The sequence below is a fragment of the Aspergillus brunneoviolaceus genome, assembly GCF_003184695.1.
Source record: "Aspergillus brunneoviolaceus CBS 621.78 unplaced genomic scaffold BO95scaffold_98, whole genome shotgun sequence".
Classification (NCBI taxonomy): Eukaryota; Fungi; Ascomycota; class Eurotiomycetes; order Eurotiales; family Aspergillaceae; genus Aspergillus; species Aspergillus brunneoviolaceus.
The window spans coordinates 1-19,038 of NW_020290828.1; the positions used below are offsets into that span (position 1 = coordinate 1).

The 19,038-nt window shown below is 52.1% G+C and overlaps 5 protein-coding genes across 5 annotated transcripts; 2 read left to right on the top strand and 3 right to left on the bottom strand.

Annotated features, from left to right (window-relative positions):
• Positions 1-2,751: 2,751 nt before the first annotated feature.
• Positions 2,752-4,590, bottom strand: BO95DRAFT_375289 (amino acid permease; the record flags this gene model as incomplete). Its single annotated transcript, XM_025583138.1, has 3 exons — positions 2,752-4,099; positions 4,160-4,274; positions 4,332-4,590. 3 exons carry the CDS (start codon positions 4,588-4,590, stop codon positions 2,752-2,754), a joined length of 1,722 nt encoding a protein of 573 aa, XP_025437035.1.
• Positions 4,591-6,266: 1,676 nt separating this feature from the next.
• BO95DRAFT_468664 (putative disulfide isomerase) lies at positions 6,267-10,007 on the bottom strand (the record flags this gene model as incomplete). The annotated part of the gene is made up of 9 exons (XM_025589378.1): positions 6,267-6,275; positions 6,329-6,476; positions 6,581-6,634; positions 6,877-6,947; positions 7,530-7,883; positions 7,943-9,469; positions 9,523-9,604; positions 9,666-9,878; positions 9,997-10,007. 9 exons carry the CDS (start codon positions 10,005-10,007, stop codon positions 6,267-6,269), a joined length of 2,469 nt encoding a protein of 822 aa, XP_025437036.1.
• A 268-nt stretch (positions 10,008-10,275) lies between these two features.
• BO95DRAFT_447772 (complex I NDUFA5 subunit family protein) lies at positions 10,276-11,421 on the top strand. Its single transcript, XM_025587703.1, has 3 exons — positions 10,276-11,010; positions 11,078-11,182; positions 11,243-11,421. The coding sequence occupies exons 1-3, from the start codon at positions 10,466-10,468 to the stop codon at positions 11,304-11,306; spliced, it is 714 nt and encodes a 237-aa protein (XP_025437037.1). The 5' UTR covers positions 10,276-10,465; the 3' UTR covers positions 11,307-11,421.
• Positions 11,422-11,786: 365 nt separating this feature from the next.
• On the top strand, positions 11,787-15,471 carry BO95DRAFT_400137 (coatomer subunit beta'). Its single transcript, XM_025583837.1, has 6 exons — positions 11,787-12,019; positions 12,139-12,201; positions 12,252-12,273; positions 12,332-12,363; positions 12,422-13,690; positions 13,746-15,471. Exons 1-6 carry the CDS (start codon positions 12,002-12,004, stop codon positions 14,985-14,987), a joined length of 2,646 nt encoding a protein of 881 aa, XP_025437038.1. The 5' UTR covers positions 11,787-12,001; the 3' UTR covers positions 14,988-15,471.
• Positions 15,472-16,114: 643 nt separating this feature from the next.
• On the bottom strand, positions 16,115-18,746 carry BO95DRAFT_296697 (serine/threonine-protein kinase). Its single transcript, XM_025581752.1, has 5 exons — positions 18,624-18,746; positions 18,394-18,537; positions 17,152-18,312; positions 16,726-17,090; positions 16,115-16,669 (listed from the first exon to the last, which is right to left on the bottom strand). Exons 1-5 carry the CDS (start codon positions 18,643-18,645, stop codon positions 16,472-16,474), a joined length of 1,890 nt encoding a protein of 629 aa, XP_025437039.1. The 5' UTR covers positions 18,646-18,746; the 3' UTR covers positions 16,115-16,471.
• Between the last annotated feature and the right edge of the window lie 292 nt (positions 18,747-19,038).

Here is a 19,038-nt window from a genome sequence, read left to right on the forward strand (position 1 = left end):
CCCCCCCTCCTCCCCCTCCCCCCCTCCGTTTTTTCCCCTGTCAATCATATCTATCATGATTAATCACCCAGGGACCGAGAGGAGGGGCAGTGAGGGAGGAGGGGTGGAAATACTACTAGAGGGGGGGGGGAAGGGGAAATTGGTCTCGTGCACGTTTTCTGGGCACATCGTAGTCTCCCCGTATGTAGAATAATTATGGATGAATTGTTTACTGTACATATATGTACTGTGTATGTCTCACAGTCTTTGGAAGTGTCCTCACATCACCCATCGTTCAATAAGCCTCCGTCAGCATGATTGCCTAACCTGTCGTCGATCGGCCAATGAGGGATTTCGGTGTACATGACGTAGAGGACTGAGAATCCTCCTGCACTGATCAAGTCTCTCAACCGATCTGGACTCGCTGACCTGGGTTCGATGAATTGACGGGTGATTCGGAAGCAGAGGAGGGTTTATGCAGCAATACAGTTCATTGCACTTCGGATTCCTGTTCCCACCTGCCTCAGGCCGACGGCATCATCTCTAACTACAGTACCACGAGGCACTGGCGGGATGGTGGTGTGAAGTACTGTAAACAGAGGCATTGATGAAGTTATGAAGCACAAATATAAAAAAGCCCGCCCACCTACATACAACGCGAGAGGTAGGGGTACTACTGTATAAAGTACCTCTCGCCAAGTTGAGTAACCTCTCACCCCTCATCCAATGCTATAAAAACTCCCGAACAAACATGCATCTTGGCCCCCAAATCCTTCCCAATCTACACATACTAGGGTAGAAGGGCTGGTCCGGTACCTGCAGGTAAATTCCAAACCAGCCCAGATGCGTGGTGTCCACTGTTCCCCCCAAGACTCCAGTCGAGACTTCTCCCGGCTAAGACGCAAGAGCAGCAGCAGCAGCAGTCGGGGCTGCAACCGGGATCAATTAGGTTTCCAGGTCCCAATGACGATGGGCAGGCAGGCACCGGGCAGGGTTGTCAGCGCTTGTTTGTTTGATTCTCCTCTTCCCCCCTTGTCGCGACTTGCAGGTCAGTCAGCCCAGCCCGCCTTACTTGCCCACCGGTGCACCGCATGCCCGCCCGCCCGCTCGCTCATCCCGAACAAAGCCCCAAGGAGCCCATTCATTCGATCGGGTTCCTTTGTTGTCCACTGTCCAGGGTTTCGATGGTGGAGCTCGTGCGTTAGGGAAGGAGAACCGATTTGCATTATGGAGTCTACGGGGTAGGGTGCCGAGGATATTACTGGAGGTTGATTGAAGGTGCGGGCGATGGTTGCTTGTACTGTACAGTACTGGCCGGGCAGGCCAGTTGGCGGGCAAGGCCCAGTTGGCATATAGACTGTACCTACCTGAGTGAGAAGAGGGGATTATTTTGGTTGCGTTTCATGCATTGTGCTGTGCCTTTCTGGATGTATATATACTTACATACTCTGTGGTGATGCACAATCTACAAAGGTATAGTAATCACTTTGATTGATTGGACCCGAGGAATAATGAATGTATCCGGGAGGATTATGGTGGAGTAGCTATGTTCTGCCACACGGGTCCTATTTACAGTAGAAGTTTACAAAATGTATATCAGGACCCGATCTATAGGACAGTACCAAGTCAACTAGCCCGAACAGCGCCTCAACCAATATCAAATAAATCCCACATGTCAGTAAATGCTCAGCCAGAACTCAGTGAACATATCAAAAATCACCTTGCGTCGAGTAAGAAACTCCCCCCTTCCTTACCCAAAGTAGGTGATGTGTGTGCTATAACTACATAATCGTGAATCAACCACTGCAGTTACTAGTTACTTAGTTATAGCTATGTACCCCACCAATCCAGCCCGAAAAAGTAAAATAAAAATAGACTCCGAGACACAGTGACGGGATGTCAAACATCCTTCTGTAGCACAAACACCTGCAGTTTGTCTCACCAGCCGACCTATCAAACCTATCAACCTGCCCTTCTATTGGCACGAGTAGCTTGCCGTACCTTCCAGAAATACGCCAGACGACCACGGAGGCAGCTGAGGATCTCCAGAAGGTTACACCCGAGATGTATGACACTCTTGCACAGAATATTACAGGTCCTGTTCGTCGTGACTCTTGTCGGACGTATTGTATGTCTCACGTTTTTTGTCTCTCGCGAATTCACCTATGTTCAGGTCAAGTCTGCCAGGCATGGTGGAGGTGTCGGGTGGGAAGATGGTCCTAAATGTTGATATGCTGAGGCGTTGACACCTGGAAAAAAACCTCAAGTTGAAGCGATATTTGCTTCATGTAGCTACATACAGGTATGCATGTAGACAATCCCGTTCGAGGATGCAGGACGGGTGGGGGGTTTCTACAGCGATTGCCTGAGAGGAAAGTGGCATAACCAGGCCGGTATAGGAGAGAGCGCACTAAAGAATGAGCTCTGTACGAATCGACGAGCTATGTCTGAGGATTGAAACCGAACAATCAAGGTAAAAGGAATCGGCCCCGTAACTGCTAAGCTATAGATACTATCGGCTCGTAAGAATCAGGACCGGCCGGAAAGTATTGTGTAGCTAGTGCAGGTTGGAAGCTGGAACCTCAGATGAACTCGTGCACTCGAGGTATATCGCCTGAGAGTTCAGATTCAGTCAAATTCCAAGAAAAAAGTGGTTCGCAGATCGAAATCAACAATATATGTCTCAATAAGTCGACATAAACACGGAAGAAGGTATTAAGCTGGGTATGGTACACCAGGAGACACGCAGGAATCATGTTTTTTTTACAATCACTACTGCTTCGCAGAAGACTTACTCGACGGATGCGCCGGTTCTGCCTCTTGGCCAACGACTTCGTCATCCTCCCCCAGTCCGTCGATGATCGTTTGGTCCTGGACGGCGTGGATCGCGTGCTCCACGTTGACGACGGGACCCTTGAACCATTTGTGCGCGTCGATGAACCACCAGATGATCACCGCCAGCATCGGCGCGCCCCAGACCAGACACGTCCAGTTCATCAGATCGGGCGTCAGGTCGCTGCCGGTGACGCTGGGGAGACAGAGGATCGGGATCATGAGGAGGACGAACGCCACGCCCGCACCCCCGATCCAGGGGCCGAACGGACCCAAATGCCAGGGTCCCTTGCGGAACCGGTTCCCTACAAAGAATACCCGGATGGCGATGGGGACAGCAAAGGCGAAGAACTGCGCGATGGCACCGATCGAGAACAGGGCTCCGATGGCCGTGGAGCCGGCCAGCATGAGGAGACACATCAAGATCCCCAGAATCCCATTGAGAATGACCGCGTTGACGGGTGTCTGAGTGTGGGTGTTGACCTTCTTCCAGATGCCCGACAGAGGGAAGCAGTCATCTCGAGCGTAGGCGTAAGTGACTCGGGATGCGGCTACCATGCAGCCCTGGCCCATGGAGAAGCCGCTGACGATGGTGAGTGCTAGAACAGCCAGCGCAATCTTCTGCGGGAGGACCTGCAGCAGATAGGATGCCCAGGGCTGACCCAGATCAGAGTCCAGAACAGCGTTGATGTCGGTCACCGTGTAGGCAACCACGAGCTGCAGGAACCAGCCGAACACTCCCCCCACCCCCGAGGTCATGACAATTGCCCGCGGCGAGGCAATGTTGGCGTTGGAGCATTCCTCGCTGAGATGAAAGGGCGAGTCGTACCCAGACATCGTCCAGATAACCCCAACAAAGGTCATGAGCACCGCGACACCGTCAGGAAAGTCGGTCAGATTGGTGATGGTGCCCCAGACCTCCTTGGAGGGGGTGAATTTCGGCTCGTTCTTCGTCCCGGCGGGAATTGCGATGAGGGTCACGATCAGGGCGAGAATATTGAACGTTGAGCCCCACGAATTAACTCGAGCAACCCAACGGGTGGGCATGCTGCTGATCCCCGTATGAATGATCATGATGAATGTGGTCAACAAGAAGGTCTGCCAATTGGTAGGCACGTAGTCGGGGTTTGTGATCGAGGCAGCCGCTAGAATCATGGCAGCCAGGGCGTAGTCGACCGACGGTGCTGCGGTGATCTGCCCGATCCAGTTGGACCATCCGGTGATCCACGCAGCAAAAGGTCCATACCCTGGTGGTGCAAGGACGGCCGCTGCATAGTATAGACCACCGCTGGTGATCCAGGTTAGCTCGGATCTGGGGCTAAGCAGATATCAGTGGAGAGGCACCCACCTGGTGGGCATTGCGGAGCATAGCTCGGCCATAGACATCGCGACACACTGGATGAACAACATGGCGATGATCCACCCCCAGACCATACCGGCGGTTCCTGCATAGCCCATGCCTTCTACATGTCAGTCATTTCTTTCACAACGTCGACCAGTCAGGAAGAAGGTGGAGATACCGTAGTATATTGTACTCGCGAACGAGGGGAGCAAGCCGAGTACCGAGAAGCTCACGCAGAAAGTAGTCCAGAGTCCAAACTCGCGCTTGAATTCTTGCTTGTATCCGAGGGCCACGATCACTCTTTCATCCGCATCCATCGCATGATCGGTGTAAGGAATGTCGCCCTCGGGCAAGATACTAGTGACGGGCGCATGGTTGACATCCGCATATATCGGTGCTTTCAGAGCAGTTTTGCTATTATGCTCAGAGACAGACATGGTGAAGGCCTGCGAAATTCTCCGCTAAGCGTCCTGATCAGACACCCCAAAGGAGAGGGGCAATGATAAGCAGGTTCCGGATGAGGGGTCATTCGCAGACAGTTGAGACAAAGAGCAAGCACTGCTAGACAGAAGGGTCACACAACAGCTGAGTCTTGTGAGACGCTTTTTTTTCAAGCAAGATCGAGTGGGCTTGAGACCGATACATCGCGTTGAGGATACACTGCAATATAAAATAGCCCATCTTATCTATCGCGAGAACAGCTGTACCGCGTCAGGCGAGGGGTCCGACAGAGACGGCACCAATCAATCTTTATGGCGGGTGATACGCATCTATCGACCCCATAGTATGGATCTTGATACTGCGACTAGCCGAGGCGGGGGAACCAGACGCTGATACGCTTGGCACCAGGTCATTCACCTATCTACTGGTCAATCGGATTGGGGGGAATTTCAGGGAGAAGCTCACACGCGGAAGTCGATGTCGAGATGCCCAAAGCCCGAATCACATCTGGTCGAGTCGACTCCAACCTGGAATTAAAACCTGTAATTCCCGAAACCTAGTAACCTGACTTTACTAGGTAGGGAAACTTCGCGCGCTTCGAAAGAAGAAATTATCTCGTGGGACGATTCGTATTAGTGCTCGGACAACCGGCCAGAGGTTCGCAAGCTGCACTTATCGGAGGAGATGGTTGGCTGCAGGGCTGCAGATGATAAGGTTGGATGAAAAGGATGCTGCTGACTAGGTATGAGGTGTGAGCCACAAAACAGCCAGAGATAAGAGGACTTGGCCAGGTTGGACTTGCTTTAATGAGCATAGTCAGTCAACCTTGATAAACAATTCCCCTGACAAGACGCAAGCCAAACGAAGTTGACCCACGGTAGAGGAACGTCAGAGGTCCACTACCATATCAAGCTTGAAAGGCTTGATGCTTCCTTACTGTTGTTTCTGCGTTCGCATATGGGTGACTGGCTGTGCGAGAACCATGACACAACACAGTACTTTGCTGTTTATGTCCGAGCACAAAGGCAAGGAAAGTCGGTTGGGGGGGGGGCGTAAGTGGGTGTTGTTGGATGGTGATATTCTCCGGCCGTGGCGGAGTGATAACTGAGTAGGTAACTACCTAGTCTGACTATCGATAAACTTACTCCTTGTGTACACACAGATACGGCTAGACAATACGATCAACGCACCGGAAATCTATCACGGTCTTCAACTCTCCGTGTAATCTCTCGACAAGAAGATACATTTGCGATTCAATGTGAAGGGTATGCGACTCGCTCATAGAGTGTCTCCGTATCCCCACAGGCATCTGCAGCTCTTTGATACCAACGCACCAGCTGTGGAGACAGGACTAGAATCCTGATTGAAATGAAGGAATGGGGTAAGAGGCAGGACCTCTGCTGTCACCCATATCAGACCAGAACTGGAGCTACTTCTGGCGGGCTAGTACATTGACACAACCACGGACAATATTTGGCAAGATTACCGGAGAACAGTTTGTTTATAAGCAGGCTTTCTCTAGTATGTGCTATAAAAAACTCATCGCTATTCTACACGTACAGCACCTCAAGTCTCTTTTGCTGTCCAGCTATGAAGCGGTATATCCGTACAGGGTGACCGGGCCTTGTGTATAATGGAAAAACAAAATTTGTCTCGATATTAAGGACATGATTTAGAAGGGCTATCGTGAGTGTTAGCATTCGTTCGTGTGCATGACAATAGGATCCCACATACGTTGTCCTCGGGGGCGATGGTGCGGTCAAAGTACTCATCGAGGAAGGGGACCTTCTGGAGGATATCACGGCGGACACGGGGAACCTCGCCGAAGAAGAACAGAAGGAAGACACCAGCGCTGACACCGAAGCCGCTGGCAATGGTACCACTGTTGTTTTGATCGTACGTTAGTCGACGCCCTCGCAATGCTATTGCCGTTTCGGACATTGGCGCGAATATGGCACGTTCGAACACAAGGCGGAAGACACTCACGCAGTGACAGCGGACCGGGTGGTAAGACCGTGCCAGTGAAGGGGAGTCGAGTACCTAAATCATCGAGTAAGTCTGTTAGCCGTAATTCTCTCATGCACCTCCCAATCTGTGTATGCAGCCATTCGCCATGAGTCGTCCCCCGCTTAGGAACAGTTGGAGCTCTTTATCGATCAGATGCCCTGGCATATCAATGACCGCTGAATGGAGCGAAGCGGAGCTCCGCAAGGGCCGGTCCAGTGCCAGCCTTCATATCTGTGCTGGGAAAAAGGTAACGATGATTCTGGGGTATATCTCACTTGGGACCGAAGGGGGAACGGTAGCCACCGGCGTTCTGAGCCGCAGCGCGGCGAAGAGTCTGAGAGAAAACCTACACGGACAACGATTCACGTTAGCAACTGACAATTTTTATCCCTTTCCATAGTCTATCACTGTGACATAGCCGGGTCCGGAGTTGGCCACTAATCAACTGGAAGCGACAACTTGAAGTCATGGGACTCTCAGACTGCCAGCCCAGTGAGGGTCTATCGGCATGTACATACCATTTTGTTTGAGGTCGAAGGAGGCACACTCTGCTCCAGTAAACGATATGAGGCTGCAATTACACGTTGAAAGCTGTCGACGAAAACCGGGAGACTCCGCGACGTTCTCGTCCGACCGCCCGCGGCCAATCAGCCGGCCGAATTGAGCATCACGTGACCATCGGCTTGTCGAATCAGATATCGCGCATTTCCACACCTCATGTCCCCACGAAGTATGGAAGTATACAAGCTCGTTGTATGTGCCAGCAAGCTACTACGAGGTGAAGAAAGTGAGGGAGCGGGACTAGTCCCAGTATCATCAAGATGTAGCATAAAGAACACCAAAATAGAATTGAAGAGGAAGATTGGGTAATAGAAAAAGAATAAAAAAAAGCTGACTGTACACCACCCCAATTCACAGTTTAATCTACTTTGCCCGTGGAACCACCATTCAAGAGTCCTTCCTTGCCATCGAGGTTGAAGAAACCTCCGCTAGAGTTCCCAGTAACACCGAGAATACCGCCTCGACCTCCGCGTCTCGCCGCTCTGCCTCGAGCCACGAATGTGGCACCGACAATGAACAGGATCAAGATTATGACGAACAAAATCGGATGCCCGCTAATGAAAGAACGAGTGAAGAAGAAGATCGACTCAAAAGTGCCAATGGTAGACTTGGGTGTGAGCTTAGGAGGGTTGGAAACCACAAGAGGTATAGTTTCGAGAATCGAAGTGCGAGAGGCCATAATGGATGCTCCGCTGGAGGACGTATCCCAGTAGCGGCGGTTCTAAGACAAAGTCAGTCAAATGTACAACAAGTGGGGTTTATCACCTGCAAGAGACTTACATCTTGGTCGTTAATAATGACACGCTCTCCGTTCTCCACATCGATACCAAACTGAGTCCGTAGCCACCGCTCCCAAAAATCACCATCAACCCAAGCAAAACCGACCTGCTTCTTGTCGTCCTCGCGGATGGTGATACGCATGTTTTTAGCAGCCCGAAGCGCACGCTGGTCGTTGCGGTCCTCGGCCTCTTCAATCCGCAATTGTTTAGCATCCCGCAGCTCGGCGCGCTCCAGCTGGAACAGCTGAACCTGCTTGTCCATCCATTCATGGGCCGCATTCTTTAGCTCTCGCTTAGACTGCAGGAACTCATCCGAGTGCTTGCGGCTCAGAATACCTAGTACAACGTATTTGCCATCCATAATTTCACGAGCGTTGGATGCCGTAACTTCAGGGACAATAGGCAGCCAAACAGACCGCATCCATCCCAGGATTTGCCGGAAGTCCCGCATATCCTTGGGAGCGAGTGCGTTGTAGTAATTTGGGCGGCCGTCCCGGGACACCAAAAGACGAGGCCAGGTAGAAATCTTGAACCTTTCAGCAAGGGCGCCGCTGTTAGTCTTGACTAGTCTGGCATGTCCGACCAAGCTAAGAGTCAGACGTTCAAGAGCCTTAAAGTCCTCAGAAGTCGTTGCGTGGTCGTAGAAATAGAGGAAGATGACGTCCTCTTTCTCTTCCAGTTCCTTGAAAGTGGTAGCGTCCACATCCTGCACGCCGGAGCCGATCTCCACGGCCTTGTTGGCATAATTGACCAGATCACCCAGACCACGCAGACCATTGTACTCAACCCGTTCACCGCCACGGAAGAAGTAAATCGTCGGGAATTGATTCACTCGGGCGTCCTTGCAAAGTCGAGTCTCGACATCGCAGTTTACTTCGCCGACGTTGAGAGTACCCTGCATCTCTCTGGCCATTTCTTGCCAATTAGGAGCCAATGCCTGACAGTGACCGCACCAAGGAGCGTAGAACTTGATGAACCAAGGGTCTTGCGTAGTAGTAACAAGCTTCTGGAAGCTTTCCGCCGTAAGAGGGACAGATATGCCCTGAGGATTCACTGGACCGGATGGCTTAGCCTTGGTCTGCGCGGCATCCTTGGCAACAGGAGCATCACTAGAGGCAAGCTGCGCGGCCTGCTCATTGTGCTTCTCTCCAGCCTTAGCGCCAGCTTCAGGGTCTTTGTCCTTAGCGACAGGGGCATCGGGTTGAGCTTTGGTATCAACGCTTGTATCGCCCGGCTTGGGCAGGTTCAAACCTTGCGCAGGTCGAGAGCCAGGTTTGATCTGTTCCAGCTTCTCTTCGACAAACTCACTCAGTCCTTGCATACTCTTCTTTCCCGTAAATTGCTCAACCATCTCGCCATTGTGATACAAAGCGAAGGTGGGAAAGTATTTCACCTCCAACTTGCGACACAGGTCCCCGTACACAAGACAATTTACCTCGGCGAAGTGAAAGTTGTAGAATTTATCGAAAGAGTTCAGGGACTTGGTATCGGACGACTTTCCAGAGGACGAGGACAGAGGATCCGAGGTCTGAGAAGGATTAGAGAACGCAGTAGGGGTGAAACCCTAGGGACGCGACTTACATAGTAGAACTCATAGAGTGTCTGCCAAGTTGGCGCAATCTTTTGACAGTGCGGACATGACGGAGAGTACTCTTTGATAAACCTGAAAGGCCTGTTAGCCTGGAGCGGCCAATCTAACGTGGCGCATTGAAGAATGTGCTAACCAGTAACCATCCTTGACGGTTTCGTCGAAATCATCAGGGGTCAAAGACCTGATAGGCGGAACCTCGATGCCATTGAAGAGAGTCGACTTGGGCTCGGTCGAGCCATCCCTCTTCGCGAGATGGTGCTTGGGAGAAGCATCACCGGCGGAGGTAGCCCACGTCGGGATGGAAAGGAGAGAAAGGAATGACCATGCCAGCAAAGACGCCCTCATGCTGGCTGTAGGTCAAGGACAAGAAGCCTTCGAGGTCCTTATTCAAAAAGAAAGAAGAAGTGGGGTTGGTAGTGAGAGTCGAGATAAAAGTTATCAGAAAATAAGGATTGGCCGTTCACAGGTGGCACATCGGAGTGGAAGTGACGGATGGTCTAGAAACGAGTGGATCGCCAGTGAGTCGGGGAACCACTCAGACAGGGGGCAATCAGCACGAATTCGGTGCTCCAAGAATATGCAGCAGATGTCTTGCGGAGTACGTCGATAGGACGACAAGCCACCAGACGGAGGAAAGGACGCAGGCGAGAAGGAGACCACCCCTATTATAAGATTACCATTTAACCAGATATCATTGAGATGATGGGCGGAGGCGGTAGGAGGAAGAGGCGCAGGAGGGAGAACTCGGGGTTAGGTTCCTCCGCAATCCGGGACGGAACCTCAACCCTTCGTGCATCCATCCCGATTCAGTGTGCTCATCGTGAATGAACGACCCGATAAGTCACCCCGCTGCCGTTTGCCATTGGGTTTGATATCAACGCCCCTCTGGGTCATTCTCATTCCTTTCACTACCTCACACACCCTCCGCCCAGCATGAGGTCGACACTCCGGTTGCTGGCCAACGTCAAGCCGGCTCGGTACTTGGAGCCTTTCGCTCCCACCGGCTTGACCGGCCTGAACACTCACCCTAGCCCTCGTCCCACCCTGATCTTCCTTTACACATCGACCTTGAACAAGCTCAAGTCCTTCCCCGAGTCCTCCGTCTACCGTCAATCCACCGAGGCATTGACCCGCCACCGTCTGCAGATCATTGAGTCCACGAAGCCGCCTGGATTTGAAGCTTGGTTGGAGCGCGTGAAGAAGACCGTCGGCAATGAGCCTGAGCGCTTCTCTAGCCTTCTACAAGCCAACGGCACGTACGCAGGTGCTGAGCGCCTCGATGGTAGCGACAATGCCCGTGGAGAGGAGTGGGATGGCGAAGCCTTGGAGGCAACCACTGAAGGTCCCGCTCGTACTCCAGCAGAAGAAGCCCGTTTCACACAGCTCTTGGAGGAGGCTTCTTCTCCTAAGAACAATGAATCGGACTTCCACCCTGAGGAGAAGAAGTGGGAGGCTGAGCCCGCTCTGACGGCAGAACAGTATGCCGAGATTGCCCTCTCCAGAACTGATTCATCGGGCGGAACGTGCTGATGTTTTTGGATATAGGATCTCTGAAATTGAGCAGCAAATCGGTGCCGGTCTTATTGAGGAAATTATTCAGGTCGCCGAGGGTGAACTGAAGGTTGTTGATGAGTTGTACAAGTCGAAAGCGTAAGTCGACATCAGCATGGTTTAGCGATGGTATGGAATGCAATACTGATATGGTCACAGCTGGGAGGAACTTGAGGAGAAGGCTAGACCTGGCCAGTGGTCTTACTTCGAGCGCCCCGAGTAAGTGCTCGGCATAATAGGGTCTTCTCATGAATGACAGACTTGACTTAAGAATTCCCATTGTTTGTAATTATAAGTTTACGTGTGTCCAATCAAAACCAATCACAATTGCATGATGATGTATAGGTTGTTGTCTGAGCTAAGGTTCCCGGTGGATTGTGTCTGGTTTACTGATAACCGCTGGTCGAACGGGTTTATCATGCTGAATGTAAAGAATAATGATTGATAGGGTCTGATGCTAGTGCAGGATCTGCTATGGCATATGTGACTGTAAGGACAGCGTCCCGATTGAACAGGTGGTTCAAATTTAATTTGTACACGCGCATAATTATTCAGAGGACTACCCAAGTACGGAGTAGTAGACATGAAACTGGCCCCCGGCCACCCACGAGGGGGATGATGATCCAGAACCAAAGGCGGTGAGTCTCCCCCTGTCGCTAGCCGATTCCAGATAGCTGGCGGGATTCCCATCTCCTTGTGGACACATCGCTGTCACTTCTTGAGTATCTACGTTGACCTCGGAGGCCATTCAGGCTGAGGAATTTTCTATCCTCTTTGTGCTTTCGTATATCTTTCCTTCGGGAGTTCTTGACGTCCCCGGGCTGGGCTGTTTGAGCGGCTCGTGGCCTGGTTCCCCCTCCTTCTCACAGGCCGTCCTCCGACGCCGCACATAATCGCGACCTTCCTTCCCCACACAGGATGAAATTGGATGTCAAGGTATGGATGTCGACCCTCGAGGAGTTGCGGACCTTGCTTCAGAAGACCTTGCATATGCTTGGTGTCGGATTCTACGAACAATGTTCAAACCGCTAACTGTTGTTGTTGTTATCGAATAGAGACAGCTGTTCGCCCGCTCCGAGCGGGTGAAGGGCATTGACTTCCATCCAACAGAGCCATGGGTGAGTATTCCAGCCATAAGAAACTGTGGGCAGGCGCTGATACTTTCCAGATTCTTACCACACTATACAGCGGTGCGTTGGGGAATTGCATTTCGACCATCGCCTCGAATGCGCTAATACGATCACACAGGTCACGTTTACATCTGGTCCTATGAGACTCAAGTAAGTTGCCCTACCGTTACATCACGTATGTCATGATCGCTAAACATGTTTTTATCAGTCGATCATCAAAACCTTCGAGCTTACCGATGTACCTGTAAGAGCCGGTCGATTCATTGCCCGCAAGAACTGGATTGTCTGCGGTTCAGATGACTTCCAGCTTCGCGTTTACAATTACAACACCTCTGAAAAGATTGCTTCGTTCGAGGCCCACCCGGACTACATTCGCTCAATTGCAGTGCACCCCACGCAGCCATTCGTTCTGACCGCATCCGATGATATGACAATCAAGCTTTGGGACTGGGAGAAAGGCTGGAAGTGTGTTCAGGTTTACGAGGGCCACAGCCACTATGTGATGGGACTCTCGATTAACCCCAAGGATACTAATACATTCGCATCTGCATGCTTGGATAGGACCGTAAAGATCTGGAGCCTTGGCTCACCACATGCCAATTTCACCCTGGAGGCCCACGAAACCAAGGGTGTGAACCATGTCGATTACTACCCGCAGGCGGACAAACCATATCTTCTCACCACCTCCGATGACCGGACCGTTAAAGTGTGGGATTACACTACGAAAGCGCTCATTGCTACGTTGGAGGGACATACAAGCAACGTTTCTTTCGCTTGCTATCACCCGGAACTGCCTGTCATTATCTCCGGCTCTGAAGACGGAACCATCAAGATTTGGCATGCGAACACATACAGACTCGAACAGTCTTTAAGCTACGGCTTGGAGAGAGCGTGGTGTGTCTCCTATCAGCGAGGCCGGCAAGGCGTTGCGATCGGTTTCGATGATGGTGCAGTAGTAGTGAAGATGGGACGGGAAGAGCCAGCTGTTTCCATGGATGGTTCAGGAAAGATTATCTGGGCCAGACACAACGAGGTTGTCTCAACAGTGATCAAAGGTGGCGATGCTAGCATTAAGGATGGTGCGCCACTTTCCCTGCCTACGAAAGAGCTGGGATCGTGCGAGGTCTACCCTCAGACCCTGTCCCACTCTCCCAACGGACGGTTTGTCTCGGTCTGCGGTGATGGCGAGTACATCATCTACACTGCTCTTGCGTGGCGCAACAAGGCATTCGGGCAAGCCTTGGACTTTGCTTGGGGTTCGAAGGACAACAGCAATGACTATGCCATCCGCGAGTCGACCACCAGTGTCAAGATTTTCAAGAACTTCAAGGAAGTCAGCGGCGGGCTTGATGTAGGCTTCCAAGCTGAAGGTCTCACAGACGGTGTGTTGTTGGGTGTTAAGGGTCAAGGCGGAATTGGTATGTTTGACTGGGAGACTGGAAACCTGGTCCGCCGCATTGAAGTCGACCCCAAGGCTGTAAGTAACAGGAACTGAAATTCCCTCATTGGATTGTCGCTAACAACTCACTTAGGTATACTGGTCTGAATCCGGAGAGTTAGTGACTCTTGCCTGTGAGGATTCTTTCTATGTCCTCCGATACTCCCGGGAGAACTACATTGAGGGCTTGAACGCCGGCGAAGCCGACGAAGATGGCGTGGAGTCCGCTTTCGAGGTTGTCACGGATGTCAACGAGTCTGTTCGCACGGGTCAGTGGGTTGGAGACTGCTTCATCTACACGAACTCGACGAATCGCCTCAACTACCTGGTCGGCGACCAAACCTACACCATCTCCCACTTCGACCAGGGTATGTATGTCCTTGGCTACCTCCCCCGTGACGGCCGTGTCTACCTTGCCGACAAGGATGTCAACGTCGTATCATTCGGCTTGTCTCTCAGCATGGTCGAGTACCAGACGGTGGTGTTGCGTGGCGACCTGGACACGGCAGCGGAGCTGCTCCAGGACGTCCCCCAGGATCAGATGAACAAGGTGGCTCGCTTCTTGGAAGGCCAAGGGTACAAGGAGATGGCACTCGAGGTTGCAACCGACCCGGAACACCGCTTCGAGCTGGCCCTGGCCCTGAACAACCTCGAGATCGCCCTCGAGATCGCCCGCGAAGCCAACGTCGAGCACAAGTGGAAGATCGTCGGAGACGCCGCCCTCGCGGGCTGGAACCTGGCGTTGGCCCAAGAGTGCTTTACCAATGCCAAGGACGTGGGCTCCCTTCTCCTGCTGCACAGCGCCAGCGGCAACAAGGACGGGCTCCGCCAGCTGGCCGCCCAGGCCTCAGAAGCCGGCCTACACAACGTTGCCTTCTCCACCTACTGGTCCCTCGGCGACGTCGACGGCTGCATCGACCTCCTGGTGCGGACGAACCGTCTCGCCGAATCCGTCCTCTTCGCCCAGACCTACAAGCCCTCGCGGGCCCCCGCCCTTGTCGCCCAGTGGAAGGCCTCTCTGGAGTCCAACGGAAAGACCAAGATCGCCCGCCTCATCGGTATCCCCCCCGGCACCCCTGACGCCGCCGCAGATGATGACCTCTTCCCCGAATGGGACGAGTACATCCGCCTCGAAACCGAGGGCGGCGCCGCCGCCGTCGCTGCTCCCGCCGTCCTCGAGCCTCCTTCGTCCGAGTCCCTGATCGACGTCCACGGCGACGATGAGACCGCAGACAACGGTGCCCCCGAAGTACAACCTGAGGCGGATGATGCGGAGGTCGTTGCCGAGGATGAAGCTGAAGAGGAGGAGGACGAGGAGCAAGAGAAATCCGAGTAAAAATCACCCACCTACCGACCATCCCGCCTAAGATAGACCCTTCTGTTTGTGTTTTGTTTTTGTTGTGGCATGGTATGTGTGTATGTTTGTGCTTGTATTTAAATCCCCGTGGGAGAACTGTGCCGTAGGATGAGAGAGAGACCTATGAGAGGAAAAGGAAGAGTCTCCACAACGCCCTCTTTTTCTTTGCCTCTGCTTGCATCTTGTTTCACATTTCCCCCTCCCATTCTTCATTTAATTCCCCGTTTTCAATGTATTGACAAACAGCTAAATCTTGCTTGCGTGGGATATCCACCCCCCTTGATCCTCTTTTCTCTTCACTGATCCAATTTCCCCTTACATAGCTATTTGTTCTTCAGACCTGTTCGTTACGATTCAATATTATGTGTCACTTGTTCTCTTCCCATAGAGGTATGATGTATAGCCTGTCTCAACTGGTCAATCGAGCCGAGAATCCTTATGTGAAGTTCATGGTCTACTTACCTGGTGTCTATGTGCTGCTTACAGCCGCCAAACCAATCACATCTACGCATTCAGACCATATACATTGGGTCGTACTTTCACAGCAGCAGAAACAAAAAACGTCAATTGTTGTCTATGAGCCAGTCACATCGTGAGAACAAAGTAGGGGAAAGTTCATTTTCCGTAGTTCTTTCTTTTCCCCGTCCCTCCATTCCCCGTAATCAAACCGAAAAGCAACAGCAGGAAAGGTATCGAGCTATAGGGAAAATAGAAAACAAGATGTCTAGGTCGAGACCGCGGACACAGTAACTCATGCATTTTTTGATGTTCGGTGGTGGGCAAAAATTGGGCTCGAAAATCCCAGATGGACGCCAGTTCCTCCGGAAGGAGATAGAAAATGAAGCCTCGGCAAGGTTCGATTGGATCAGGCCAGCAGACCAAAGTCAAAAGCGTCAAAGGCTGGATAGACCGAGACCAAGAAGAATATTGGAGATCTGTTGAAGTCCGGTTTGTTGGCGCGGAGGAGAGAGGAGCGATGGCGTGGAGCCGCCTCTGCCGCTTGAGCGTCTCTCTAGCAAAAGATACCTGGCGGCCTAAGACTTCACTGAAGTAGTCGAACCCGAGACAAGAGTGAACAGACACGGTCGCGATGAATGAAGGGAAAGACAGGAATTGAGAAATGGACCAAAGGGACCTGCCTCGATTGTATTGGATGCAAAACCATGTAGGTTAAAAGGGAACACACCAAGCGCTCAACTAGGATCACTGCCATGGAGGAAAAAAGCAAAAATCTCGACAAAAAAGCCTCACGTACTCCCTGTGCTGGTAGAGGAGATAAGAGAAAGACAGCGAAATTGAAGAGAGAAACCCGAGCTACATCGCAGGCAGGATATGCAGATGGAATGGGAACAGATTGAAGAAACTGTTTCAAACAATTCCTTCTCCGTGTTTTGATGTCACATTGTGGTTGTGTTGAGTCCACCTCAAAAACGGTCAGTCGATGGTGACAGGCAAAAAGGCCTTTACTCGGTAATGCTTCCGAAGGAGGGATCCTTAACACTGCCACCAGCATCGCCAAGACCAGCAACCGGACGGTTGTAAGACCAGCCTTCGAACTGTTGTTGCATCGTCTGCGACAGAACAGGACCATCGACGTAGGAATCTTGTGGGGCCTCCGACGTGAATTCACGGTCGAAGTTGGTGGTGTCGCGAGCACCCAGCTGCATCAATTAGTATACGATAACGATAACAGTAAAGATATAGTGACTAGACATACCACATTGGGTCGGAAGCTTGGCTCATACTTCCTTTGGAGCAGCTTGCGCCAATCGATGTTGGCAAAGAAGTGGTGCGACTTGATCTCCGCAGCACCATTGGCACCTAGTCGACGCTGAGGATCACGGTCGAGTAGTCGCGTCAAGAGATCCCGAGCAGCGGGAGGAACAATGTCGGTGCTAGGGAATGTCAAAGGTTCTTGCAAAATCTTACGGTACATGTCGTTCGTGTTCTCGTCGTAGAACGGGGGGAGACCCGTCAGCATCTCATAAAGGAGGACACCTAGGGTCCACCAATCGACGGTCTTGGTGTATCCGTTGCCAAGCAAGAGCTCGGGGGCGAGGTATTCGGGAGTACCACAGAAGGCTATTGTTTCAAGACTGGTTAGTCGATTTGAGGTTAGGTGCGTACTCCTGGGGAGCCTTACTGTTCGTCCGATCCTCATCCTTCATGTCCAACTTACACAGACCGAAGTCGCACAGCGCGATATGGCCAGTGTAATCGAGAAGAATGTTCTCGGGCTTGAGATCACGGTAAATGACCTTGAATCCGTGCAGACATTCCAAAGCACAGAGAAGCTCAGCCGTGTAAAACCGAGCGCGGTTGATATCAAACCGCTGTTCCCGCTGAAGATGGTGGAACAGCTCACCTCCGTTGACAAAGGCTAGAACAAAATACAATTTCTCCGGCGACTGGAAGGAGAACTTCAACGGGACAATGAAAGGATTGTTGATCTGTGCGAGCACTGATCGCTCCGCCAGGGTGTGTGTCACCTCGGAGCGGGAAATGATGTGAGCTTTGCGAATGGTCTTGAGGGCGTAGATCCGACCCGTATCCTTCTTCATGACCTGCATGACCTTGCCAAAACTACCCTTACCAACGACCTTGAGAAGTTCGAAATCCTCCAGCTTCATGCTGCGGTGTTTGTTCTCGACGAACGAGACACCAACCTTAATGGAACCGGAGCCGAATTGAAGATCCAACCATTCCGCGCCAAGTTGGCCAAGCTGACGCTCTTGTGGCTGTTTGTTGTCCTTCTTACTCTTGGGATCCTCTGCGTGTGGCAGAGCTTCCTCAAAACGAGGATGAACCTTGACAGCACCGAGGAAAATATCCTCACTGCGACCGGCACCTGGGCGAGCAGCAGGGTTACGAAGATAGAGCTGGACATTCAATTCGGTTTTGCGCGAAACGTCGAACTTGTAAGCAGTGTTGTCGCCCGCCCAGAGGGGGTTTTCCGGTGATCCAGACACGGCATCGACGAAGACCTGATTCTTCTCAAAATCCAAGAGAGCGTAAGGAAGGTACTTGGTGGAGTAGCGACCATGAATGGTGGGGGCAGCATTGATGCCTCCGCTCGTCGACTGTGGACGGGCGCTTTGTACGAAGGACCCGGCTTGGCCATGCGCGGAGTGGGAGGAGGATGAACTGGGACGCATGCCATAGGCATTGTTGCTCTGGAAGTGCGAGTTGAAGATTTGTTGATAATGAGGCGAAAGAGCGAAACCTCGACCTTCATGGAGGGTGACAATCAAAATACCGGGCTTGACAGGGGCCACGGGCGGGGAGACCAGAGATTCCGAGGCATCTAAAAGCGGTAGGTTTTGTTAGGACGGTCGGCGATCGGAGGAAAGGGGGAGGCAAAATCAGTGGGCAAAAGCAAACATACTGATCCCGTTGGAAATGGATGGTGAAATCGAAGGCGTTTGCGAGGCCACAGGAGTCTCTTCGCCGGAATCACCCTTGATGGTGGATGTGGAGGACGACCGCCCGAAGGTTTGGGTCAAAGGAGCGAGGTGGGTTTCCTTTAGTTCTGTCGGCCAAGAAAGATGAGAAAGAACGTCCGTTAGCCTGCATGATCGAAAATAGGAACACCAAAGCACCTTGGGGTTTACATACTTCTAGTAATTTTCCACGACATTGTGACGGTGGGTGCGAGGAAGTGGTGAGGGGAGTAATCAGGAGAAGAAGAGACGAGGAGGAGGAAGGGGAAGCCGATCTGTCCAGGGACAGATGTTTATAAACGGGGAAAGACAAAAGTATGGATGAGAATAGGGAGGAAAGGCCAGAAGGAGTCTGGAGGAGGCCTAGGAATAGCAAAAGACGAGCAAGAGCCAGACCAGTCAAGTGCAGTTGATAGAATGCAGAACCGCCACAGCCACAGCGGTCAGCAGCAGGAGGAGAGAGGGGGGGGGGGGAAAGAAGGGGGGGAGGGGGGGGGGGGAGGGGAGAATGGAGGAGGAGGATTGGCGATAACACGGGCAGCGATACAAACTACCTATCCACTGTACAAGAAACCAACCTCCGACGTGCA

What these genes read in the sequence shown, in the direction of transcription:
- BO95DRAFT_447772 (XM_025587703.1), top strand. Translation starts at nt 10,466, where the DNA reads ATGAGGTCGACACTCCGGTTGCTGGCCAACGTCAAGCCGGCTCGGTAC. An exon ending in CCCGCTCTGACGGCAGAACA is followed by an intron (nt 11,011 to 11,077) that starts GTATGCCGAGAT and finishes TTTTGGATATAG; the next exon opens with GATCTCTGAAATTGAGCAGC. An exon ending in GAGTTGTACAAGTCGAAAGC is followed by an intron (nt 11,183 to 11,242) that starts GTAAGTCGACAT and finishes ATATGGTCACAG; the next exon opens with CTGGGAGGAACTTGAGGAGA.
- BO95DRAFT_400137 (XM_025583837.1), top strand. An exon ending in TCTTACCACACTATACAGCG is followed by an intron (nt 12,274 to 12,331) that starts GTGCGTTGGGGA and finishes ACGATCACACAG; the next exon opens with GTCACGTTTACATCTGGTCC. An exon ending in TCTGGTCCTATGAGACTCAA is followed by an intron (nt 12,364 to 12,421) that starts GTAAGTTGCCCT and finishes TGTTTTTATCAG; the next exon opens with TCGATCATCAAAACCTTCGA.
- BO95DRAFT_296697 (XM_025581752.1), bottom strand. Translation starts at nt 18,645, where the DNA reads ATGTCGTGGAAAATTACTAGAA. An exon ending in GTCGTGGAAAATTACTAGAA is followed by an intron (nt 18,538 to 18,623) that starts GTATGTAAACCC and finishes CTTGGCCGACAG; the next exon opens with AACTAAAGGAAACCCACCTC. An exon ending in ATCCATTTCCAACGGGATCA is followed by an intron (nt 18,313 to 18,393) that starts GTATGTTTGCTT and finishes TACCGCTTTTAG; the next exon opens with ATGCCTCGGAATCTCTGGTC.